Source organism: Oncorhynchus nerka, linkage group LG9b (genome assembly GCF_034236695.1).
Source record: "Oncorhynchus nerka isolate Pitt River linkage group LG9b, Oner_Uvic_2.0, whole genome shotgun sequence".
Classification (NCBI taxonomy): Eukaryota; Metazoa; Chordata; class Actinopteri; order Salmoniformes; family Salmonidae; genus Oncorhynchus; species Oncorhynchus nerka.
In genome coordinates this window covers 18,505,990-18,517,170 of record NC_088424.1, presented here as the reverse complement: position 1 = coordinate 18,517,170, position 11,181 = coordinate 18,505,990, and the positions used below count along the sequence as shown (strand labels likewise).

The 11,181-nt window shown below is 46.6% G+C and overlaps 1 protein-coding gene across 1 annotated transcript in view; it reads right to left on the bottom strand.

Annotated features, from left to right (window-relative positions):
- The window catches only part of LOC115114371 (myb-related protein A-like), an 18,266-nt gene extending 8,254 nt beyond the window's left edge, over positions 1-10,012 (bottom strand). Inside the window, exons 1-8 of the mRNA XM_029642561.2 lie at positions 9,928-10,012; positions 9,771-9,852; positions 9,606-9,677; positions 9,404-9,496; positions 8,347-8,567; positions 7,824-8,007; positions 7,567-7,641; positions 1,177-1,398 (exon numbers count right to left, since the gene is read on the bottom strand). Coding sequence (XP_029498421.1) covers positions 1,177-1,398; positions 7,567-7,641; positions 7,824-8,007; positions 8,347-8,567; positions 9,404-9,496; positions 9,606-9,677; positions 9,771-9,852; positions 9,928-9,965 — 987 coding nt within the window. The 5' untranslated portion in view covers positions 9,966-10,012. The remainder of the gene's footprint in view (positions 1-1,176; positions 1,399-7,566; positions 7,642-7,823; positions 8,008-8,346; positions 8,568-9,403; positions 9,497-9,605; positions 9,678-9,770; positions 9,853-9,927) is intronic.
- Positions 10,013-11,181: the final 1,169 nt, after the last annotated feature.

Below are 11,181 nucleotides of genomic sequence, written 5' to 3'. Positions count from 1 at the left end.
CGTCGCCAAACCCACTGGCTCCAGGTTATCTACAAGTCTCTGCTAGGTAAAGCCCCGCCTTATCTCAGCTCACTGGTCACCCTAGTAGCACCCACCCGTAGCACACGCTCCAGCGGGTATATCTCACTGGTCACTCCCAAAGCCAATTCCTCCTTTGGCCGCCTTTCCTTCCAGTTCTCTGCTGCCAATGGCTGGAACGAACTTCAAAAATCACTGAAGCTGGAAACTCATATCCCCCTAACTAGCTTTAAGCACCAGCTGTCAGAGCAGCTCACATATCACTGCACCTGTACATAGCCCATCTGTAATAAAGCCCATCCAACTACCTCATCCCCATACTGTATTTATTTATTTATCTTGCTCCTTTGCACCCCAGTATCTCTACTTGCACATTCATCTTCTGCACATCAATCACTCCAGTGTTTAATTGGTATATTGTAATTACTTCGCCACCATGGCCTATTTATTGCCTTACCTCCCTTATCTTACCTCAATTGCACACAATGTATATAGATATATATTTTTCTACTGTATGTTTGTTTATTCCATGTGTAACTCTGTGTTGTTGTATGTGTCGAACTGCTTTGCTTTATTCTTGGCCAGGTCGCAGTTGTAAATGAGAACTTGTTCTCAACTAGCCTACCTGGTTAAATAAAGGTGAAAGTAAAAAAATAAAAGACATTAAATGAACTTGTGCTCATCTAAAGGACTACTCCTCTAGATAATGCATCATGTGTGTATAAAACTCTATTAAAACAATTATTGGAGTTTTTACAGCAACTTGAAAAAAGTTTATGGTAATGACAAACATGTCCACAGACACTGTTTTTACATAATTAATATTTTAGTCAAATGTAAACTTCACCTAGCATTAAAAAAAATCTGCAACATATTTAGTTTTGTATTCAAATAAGTTGGGTTTATCTAAAGTAAAATTGTATAAAATGCCCAGAGGATGATGTAAAATGGATCCTTTTTGGCAATAAGAATTTGGGCTGAAAATGTACAAAATTCAGACGAAAATGTAAAATGTATTTAAAATGAGACGCAGTGCCATAAACTAGGCAACATAGTCTTCAGAATGATAGTTGATTGTTGCAGATGGATCATGGTTTTTCTAACAAATTTTGCTACTTCCATGGTTAGAAGTGCTTTCATGAGAATCACCCAACTGACCGAGTCTATGAGCTCCAGAGTCTCTGCGAACTCGGGGATGGTTTGTAGGGAGGAGAGGACAGCGCTTGCCTCCACGGCCAGGAACCTGCTGGGAGACACAGGAGTGTAGACAGTCGAACCACGGCCCTCCATACTCTGGTTTCCCAAGCTGCTCAGGGTCGTGTTGGTCAGACCGTCGTCTGTCAGGCTGCTGGACCAGCTGGAGTAGTGAGCTTCTGTGTTCTGTGGAGATGGAGAAAGAGGGGGGGCAGAGAAAGGTTAGCTTTGGTCCAGTTCGTCACATGCGGATTGCTAAAGGCATCAGCATGCTTCAGCCTGGCTGGCGCCTAGCAAAACTTGTCTAGTCGAACTGAACGAGTATACTCGCATACTCTCTTCAAAGACCTTAGCTTGAAAATTTTTTTAAAAATAGTGGCAATAGTACTGTTAGTCCATTTTGAGAAACCGTAGCCAGTATACACTTCCTCAAAATAGTCCAAATTAATCTAAGATAACTCATTCATTTTGACGTTTTTGCCGAGATCTTAGTCGAGAAATTTTTACATCTAACTAAGATGTATGGTGCAGTATTTCTCAACGAAAAAATTTGCATGAAAACGAGTCTTCTCTCGTTGAACGACAACAAAGACTTTATTGATGAATCCCTACTTTTGACCACTCACCGACGAAGGGAAGTAAGCTTTGGCTTCGAACTCAAATCAAATACATTTTATTTGTCACATACACATGGTTAGCAGATGTTAATGCGAGTGTAGCGAAATGCTTTTGCTTCTAGTTCCGATAATGCAGTAATAACCAACAAGTAATCTAACCTAACAATTCCACAACTACTTCCTTATACACACAAGTGTAAAGGGATAAAGAATATGTACATTGAGATATATGAATGAGTGATGGTACAGAACGGCATAGGCAAGATGCAGTAGATGGTATCGAGTACAGTTTATACATTTGAGATGAGTAATGTAGGGTATGTAAAAACATAAAAGTGGCATTGTTTAAAGTGGCTAGTGATACATGTATTACATAAAGATGGCAAGATGCAGTAGATGATATAGAGTACAGTATATACATATACATATGAGATGAGTAATGTAGGGTATGTAAACATTATATTAAGTGGCATTGTTTAAAGTGGCTAGTGATATAGTTTTTACATCAATTTCCATTATTAAAGTGAGCTGGAGTTGAGTCAGTATGTTGGCAGCAGCCACTAAATGTTAGTGGTGGCTGTTTAACAGTCTGATGTCCTTGAGATAGAAGCTGTTTTTCAGTCTCTCGGTCCCTGCTTTGATGCACCTGTACTGACCTCGCCTTCTGGATGATAGTAGGGTGAACAGGCAGTGGCTCAGGTGGTTGTTGTCTGTGTAGTCTGGCCCAGGAGTGGGAAGGTGAACGGAAAGGCTCTGGAGCAACGAACCGCCCTTGCTGTCTCTGCCTGGCCGATTCCCCTCTTTCCACTGGGATTCTCTGCCTCTACCCTGTTACGGGGGCTGAGTCACTGGCTTACTGGGGCTCTCTCATGCCGTCCCTGGGGGGTGCGTCACCTGGGTGGGTTGATTCACTGTTGTGGTCGGCCTGTCTGGGTTGGCGCCCCCCCCTTGGGTTGTGCCGTGGCGGAGATCTTTGTGGGCTATACTCGGCCTTGTCTCAGGATGGTAAGTTGGTGGTTGAAGATATCCCTCTAGTGGTGTGGGGCTGTGCTTTGGCAAAGTGGGTGGGGTTATATCCTTCCTGTTTGGCCCTGTCCGGGGTGTCCTCGGATGGGGCCACAGTGTCTCCTGACCCCTCCTGTCTCAGCCTCCAGTATTTATGCTGCATTAGTTTATGTGTCGGGGGGCTAGGGTCAGTTTGTTATATCTGGAGTACTTCTCCTGTCCTATTCGGTGTCCTGTGTGAATCTAAGTGTGCGTTCTCTAATTCTCTCCTTTCTCTTTCTTTCTCTCTCTCGGAGGACCTGAGCCCTAGGACCATGCCCCAGGACTACCTGACATGATGACTCCTTGCTGTCCCCAGTCCACCTGGCCATGCTGCTGCTCCAGTTTCAACTGGCCTGGGCCCTAGGACCATGTCCCAGGACTACCTGACATGATGACTCCTTGCTGTCCCCAGTCCACCTGGCCATGCTGCTGCTCCAGTTTCAACTGTTCTGCCTTACTATTATTCAACCATGCTGGTCATTTATGAACATTTGAACATCTTGGCCACGTTCTGTTATAATCTCCACCCGGCACAGCCAGAAGAGGACTGGCCACCCCACATATGCTCTCTCTAATTCTCTCTTTCTTTCTCTCTCTCTCGGAGGACCTGAGCCCTAGGACCGTGCCCCAGGACTACCTGACATGATGACTCCTTGCTGTCCCCAGTCCACCTGACTGTGCTGCTGCTCCAGTTTCAACTGTTCTGCCTTATTATTATTCGACCATGCTGGTCATTTATGAACATTTGAACATCTTGGTCATGTTCTGTTATAATCTCTACCCGGCACAGCCAGAAGAGGACTGGCCACCCCACATAGCCTGGTTCCTCTCTAGGTTTCTTCCTAGGTTTTGGCCTTTCTAGGGAGTTTTTCCTAGCCACCGTGCTTTTACACCTGCATTGTTTGCTGTTTGGGGTTTTAGGCTGGGTTTCTGTACAGCACTTTGAGATATCAGCTGATGTACGAAGGGCTATATAAATAAATTTGATTTGATTTGATTTGTTGTCCTTGATGATCTTTATGGCCTTCCTGTGACATCGGGTGGTGTAGGTGTCCTGGAGGGCAGGTAGTTTGCCCACGGTGATGCGATGTGCAGACCTCACAACCCTCTGGAGAGCCTTATGGTTGTGGGCGGAGCAGTTGCTGTACCAGGCGGTGATACAGCCCGACAGGATGCTCTTGATTGTGCATCTGTAGAAGTTTGTGAGTGCTTTTGGTGACAAGCCGAATTTCTTCAGCCTCCTGAGGTTGAAGAGGCGCTGCTGCGCCTTCTTCACAATGCTGTCTGTGTGGGTGGACCAATTCAGTTTGTCCGTGATGTGTACGCCGAGAAACTTAAAACTTACTACCCGCTCCACTACTGTCCGGTCGATGTGGATAGGGGGGTGCTCCCTCTGCTGTTTCCTGAAGTCCACAATAATCCCTTTTGTTGACGTTGAGTGTGAGGTTATTTTCCTGACACCACACTCCGAGGGCCCTCACCTCCTCCCTGTAGGCTGTCTCGTCGTTGTTGGTAATCAAGCCTACCACTGTAGTGTCGTCCGCCAACTTGATGATTGAGTTGGAGGCGTGCATGGCCATGCAGTCGTGGGTGAACAGGGAGTACAGGAGAGGGCTCAGAACGCACCCTTGTGGGGCCCCAGTGTTGAGGATCAGCGGGGTGGAGATGTTGTTACCTACCCTCACCACCTGGGGGCGGTCCATCAGGAAGTCCAGTACCCAGTTGCACAGGGTGGGGTCAAGACCCAGGGTCTCGAGCTTGATGACGAGTTTGGAGGGTACTATGGTGTTAAATGCTGAGCTGTAGTCGATGAACAGCATTCTCACATAGGTATTCCTCTTGTCCAGATGGGTTAGGGCAGTGTGCAGTGTGGTTGCGATTGCGTCGTCTGTGGACCTATTGGGGCGGTAAGCAAATTGGAGTGGGTCTAGGGTGTCAGGTAGGGTGGAGGTGATATGGTCCTTGACTAGTCTCTCAAGGCACTTCATGATGACGGAAGTGAGTGCTACAGGGCGGTAGTCGTTTAGCTCAGTTACCTTCGCTTTCAGGAACAATGGTGGCCCTCTCGAAGCATGTGGGAACAGCATACTGGGATAAGGATTGATTGAATAAGTCCATAAACACACCAGCCAGCTGGTCTGCTCTGAGGACACAGCTGGGGATACCACCTGGGCCTGCAGCCTTGCGAGGGTTAACACGTTTAAATGTTTTACTCACGTCGGCTGCAGTGAAGGAGAGTCCGCAGGTTTTGGTAGCGGGCCTTGTCAGTGGCACTGTATTGTCCTCAAAGCGAGCAAAGAAGTTATTTAGTCTGTCTGGGAGCAAGACATCCTGGTCCGCGACGGGTCTGGTTTTCTTTTTATAATCCGTGATTGACTGTAGACACTGCCACATACCTCTTGTGTCTGAGCCGTTGAAATGCAACTCTACTTTGTCTCTATACTGACGCTTAGCTTGTCTGATTGCCTTGCGGAGGGAATAGCTACACTGTTTGTATTCGGTCATATTTCCGGTCACCTTGCCCTGGTTAAAAGCAGTGGTTGGCGCTTTCAGTTTTGTGCGAATGCTGCCATCAATCCACGGTTTCTGGTTTGGGAATGTTTTAATAGTTGCTGTGGGTACGACATCGCCGATGCACTTTCTAATGAACTCGCTCAATGAATCAGCGTATTCGTCAATGTTGTTGTTGGACGCAATGTGGAACATGTCCCAATCCACGTGATCGAAGCAGTCTTGAAGCGTGGAATCAGATTGGTCGGACCAGCGTTCAACAGACCTGAGAGCGGGAGCTTCTTGTTTTAGTTTCTGTCTGTAGGCTGGAAGCAACAAAATGGAGTCGTGGTCAGCTTTTCCGAAAGGAGGGCGGGGGAGGGCCTTATATGCGTCGCGAAAGTTAGAATAACAATGATCCAGGGTTTTACCAGCCCTGGTTGCGCAATCGATATTCTGATATGATTTAGGGAGTCTTGTTTTCAGATTAGCCTTGTTAAAATATATACGGCTGTGATTATATATACGGGAATATTATATATACGGGAATATATACGGCTGTGATTATAATCGAAGAGAATTCCCTTGGTAGATAATGCGGTCGACATTTGATTGTGAGGAATTCTAAGTCAGGTGAACAGAAGGACTTGAGTTCCTATATGTTGTTATAATCACACCACGTATCGTTAATCATAAGGCATACCCCCCCGCCCCTTTTCTTACCAGAAAGATGCTCGTTTCTGTCGGCGCGATGCGTGAAGAAACCAGCTGGCTGCACCGACTCCGATAGCGTGTCTCGAGTGAGCCATGTTTCCGTTAAGCAAAGAACGTTACAGTCTCTGATGTCTCTCTGGAAGGCAACCCTTGCTCGGATTTCATCAACCTTGTTGTCAAGAGACTGGACACTGGCGAGTAGTATGCTAGGGAGTGGTGCGCGATGTGCCCGTCTCCGGAGCCTGACCAGAAGACCGCTTCGTTTGCCCCTTTTACGGCGACGTTGTTCAGGTTCGCCGGCTGGGATCCGATCCATTGTCCTGGGTGGAAGGCAAAACACAGGATCCGCTTTGGGAAAGTCATATTCCTGGTCGTAATGATGGCGCCGGAAGTAAGAACTTCGGCTTACCTCCAGAAAAAATGCTGTGTGCCTGTACAGCCGAAAAAAACAAAGTCCAAAATATATGCACAAACTCTTCCAAACTGTTTCGGCTGGGAAGTAAGCGGACTCCTTAATGCTGAAAGCGCCGCGTAAGCAAGCCGTACATAACACCCTGGACCAGGGCTACGAAAAGGTCAGAACCAATGATAATTAGGACGATGAGTTTTCCTGACCATGAGATCTGGCCAGGAAAAACTTTGGGCCCTAACCATGAGGTGTACATTTACCAATGTAAATGTAATGAGTGGACATTAGGGTGGACATTGGCAGGAGCCTCACCTTCATGCCGAAACTTAAACATGAACTGTGCATTCCACATTCATCTATACAAAGAAGCCTCACATGTGTTGTGAACAGCTAGCCTGGGTGCCAGTAGGGGCAGCTAGCTAACTGGGGGTGAGTAGCTAGTTAATCATGGGTGAACGGCTCGCTAACACGGGGTGAGTGGATGGATAACCTGGGGGTGAGCGAATGGCTAACCTGGGGGTGAGCGAACGGCTAACCCGGGGTACGCGGCTAGCTGACCGGGGATGAGTGGCTAACTAACCGGGGGTGAACAGCTAGCTAACCGGGAGTGAACGGCTGGCTAACCGGGAGTGAACGGCTGGCTAACCGGGAGTGAACGGCTAGCTAACCGGGAGTGAACGGCTAGCTATCCGGGGGTGAGATGGGGGATGGGAAGCCGGTGGGGAGGGTGGTAGGGTGGAGTTCTAGAACATACTACACATACGTGTTCCTTCTCACACATCCTTCTTACACATGAGGCTTGTCGTCTCCTGACTTCGTTCTCGGCTCCCATGAGGAGCAGCTCGAGTTCCTTAATTCTCTGCTCTTTCTTGGAGGACCCATCAGTGAACAACTGCTGGGGTACACACAGTCCAGGAGAGATTGGAAAAACACCTGATTTATAAGTCTTATTCATCTCTTATCTTACATTGGATGCTGAATTACAGAGGAGGAACTACTATACATTGTTGGGAGGGAAGGAGTTCACTTGCAACATGGTTGAGCTAAGGTGATTGAGTGCAGAGAGCGGATACTCACCGGGACAAGGAAAGAGGTTTCAGGAACACTGTCCATGTACTGGCTATTCAACAAGCCAAGGGAATATCCTGAAATCTGCCAAAACACACATTCACAACACCAACATTGTAATAAAATGAACAAACCGTTTGGGACTGATTTCATCCTGATTTCAGTGATTTTCAGTCGATTTTAGTGAAATTTGATTTTCAATTCAGAATGATATTAGGCTATTCTTCAACCTAGTTGCTTGTGCTGATTGGTAAATCTGTACTCACCTTTGTAGGGATAGTCATGAAATAGTGATTCTGTCTCCGCCAGGAGGAGCCGGAAGACTTGGTTCTTTTCTTGATGGAAGCCTTGGTCTTGTAGACCCGAGTCGGGACGTCCTGCAGATAGCCCTCATGCTCCACCTTCCTAAGCATGGTGGAGTTCCAGTGATTCTTTATAGAGTTGTCTGTCCTATGGGGGGATTCAGACCAAAGAAATGGAATTAGAACAATATTATGTTCTATATTGTCAACACTATATTTGTTGTTGCTTGTTATATATCCCTGCGATTCAGACAAACAAAATATTTGATTAATCTCATGAGATTTCTACATATAAAGTCTGATGCCATTAGATACAGATACTGCGCCCAAAATATCATGCTATTCCCTACATTGTGAACCACCAGATCCCTATGGGCCCTTGTCAAAAGTAGTGAACTATATAGAGAATAGGGTGCCATTTGGGATGCAAACTGAGTGTTAAAGCCTGTTATAACAGTGTTATGACTTGTTATAAAAGTGTTATTACCTGCCAGGCAGCAGCTTGGCTATCTCAGCCCAGCGGTTCCCGATACGTTTGTGAGCAGCGTATATGATTCGATCCTCCTCCTGAGTCCAGCACGACTTCTTCACCTCAGGGTTAAGGTGGTTGTGCCAGCGCTCCCGGCACTGCTTGCCGATACGCCCGTGTAGATGCTTGGCAATGATGGACCAGCGCTTGGGGCCATACCTGTGCACCAACTCGATGACCTGTGCACAGATACATTGACACACAGCAAGATTCATAATTTGTGAATGTTTGATACATACACACTACATGGACAAGTGGAAACGTACAGGAGCAACAACAGCTGAGCCGCAAAGCGATAGGCCACACAAGCTCACAGAAAAGGGACCGCCACTGCTGAAGCGTGTAAAAAATGTCCTCAGCTGCAAAACTCACCACCAAGTTTCAAACTACTTCTGGAAGCAACTTCAGCACAATAACTGTTCATCGGGAGCTTCATGAAATGGGTTTCCATGGCCGAGCAGCCACTACAAGCCTAAGATCACAATACGCAATGCCAAGCGTCGGATGGAGTGGTGTAACGCTTGCCACCATTGTACTCTGGAGCATTGGAAACACGTTCTCTGTAGTAATGAATCACACTTCACCATCTGTTTAGTGGAGGAGGAATAATAGTCTGGGGCTGTTTGTCATTGTTTGGGCTAGGCCCCTCAGTTCCAGTGAAGGGGAACTTTAATTCTATAGCGTACAATGACATTATAGACGATTCTGTGCTTCCAACTTTGTGGCAACAGTTTGGGGAAGGCCTTTTCCTGTTTCAGCATGACAATTCCCCCGTGCACAAAGCAAGGTTAATCTAGAAATGGTTTGTTGAGATCGGTGTGGAAGAACTTGACTGGCCTGCACAGAGCCCTGACCTCAACCCCATCAAACACCTTTGGGATGAATTGGAACGCAGACTGCGAGCCAGGCCTAATTGCCCAAAATCAGTTCCCGACCTCACTAATGCTCGCAGCAATGTTGGAATGAGATGAGGAGCAGTGTACTTGGTAGAAAACTGAAAAGAAACTGTCTTCACCCTCTCATCCTCCTCCTTGGTCCATGGCCCTTTCACCAGCTCTGGGTTGAGCACCTTTTGCCATCGGTGCTGACACTGTGACTCAGATCTTTTCTGTCAGAATTAATAAATGCAAAAAAGGAAGAAAACATCAGTCCTATATACGGGTACACAAGGGACAAATATGTCAGAGTTGGTCATATTTTGTGTGGGTGACACTTACCTTGAAATTATCTGCTATCACATTCCAATCATCTGCTCCATGTTCATCCACAAGCCTCTTCAGCCTCTCATCCTTGTGATCACAAGAGAGAAAAATATTCAACATGATTTTCTTGGGAGTTGACTCAGCTACCACAGAAGACAACTCAGTCTGGAAATGACTTACCTCTTCCCTCGACCACTTGACTTTCTGCAAAGACTTCTTGGGACATTTCACCTCAATGCAGTCATGGTCATCCCCAACATCACTGAGAAAGGAAGGACTAATAAGGTTAATATACAAGAGAGGAGCGGAGAATAATGTTTACAGTGAACAGACTTACCAAAGGTATCGACGTCTTCTGCTGCCGCTGCTAGTCATACTGTATCCTGTTCAAATTGTTTTTGTTATGCAGCAACCTTATTGACAAACTATGGAGAAAGCATACAAAAAGTAACAGATTTTGATTAAATGTAGTTTGCTGAAATAATAGATCAGATAAAATAGGTATGAAGGGCTTGCAGACTATTACGGATTACAAAGGTGGACCCAGCCGTGAGTTGCCCAGTGACGCAGACCTCCCAGACTAACTAAATGCCTTCTATGCTTGCTTCAACACTGAGTCATACATGAAAGCCCCTGCTGTTCTGGACGAATGTGTGATCTCACTCACGTCAGCCACGGAAAGAAAGACTTTTAAACAGGTCAACACTCGCAAGGCTGCTGGGCCAGACGGAATACCAGGACGCGTTCTCAGAGCATGCACAGACCAACTTCACAGACATTTTCAACCTCTCCTTGTCCCAGTCTGTAATCCCAACATGTTTCAAGCTGACCACCATTGTTCCTGTTCCAAATAACTCTAAGGTAACCTGCCTAAATGACTATCATCTGTAAATCATCATCCCAGATACCATGGACCCACTCCAATTCGCATACCGCCCCAACAGATCAACAGATGATGCAATCTCAATTGCACTTCACACTGCTCTCCCACCTGGACAAGAGGAATACCTATGTAAGAATGCTGTTCATTGAATACAGCTCAGTGTCAACACCATAATCCTTCCAAACTCATCACCAAGCTTAAGACCCTGGGACTGAATACCTCCCTCTGCAACTGGATCCTGGACTTTCTGATGGGCCGCCCCCAGGTGTTGAGGGTAGGCAACAACACCTCCGCCACACTGATCCTCAACACGGGGGCCCCCCTGGGTTGTGTGCTTAGTCCCTCCTGTACTACCTGTTCACCCACGCCTGCGTGGCTACGCACAACTCTGTGGCATATTGTATCGGAGGCCACGTGACCCCTTAGGGGGGACACAGCCCACGCAGAAGGGTAGGAGAGCGGGAGATCTCAGCTCAATGCACAATACTTGTACGGCTTCGGTTAACTTGAATAAAGGACTTGTGTTTTAAGGAACAGTTGTTTTCTTTAGTATTTCTTAGACAAGAGGATACAACATGGTACCAGGAGTGACACAACTCACCTTTGACTCCTCCATCATCAAGTCGAAAAAGCTGAACGGCGCCAAGAGGCTTCACGTCAACTAGCTAACTTTAGCTATATAGCCACTGGGCTAACAAGAGTGATGTA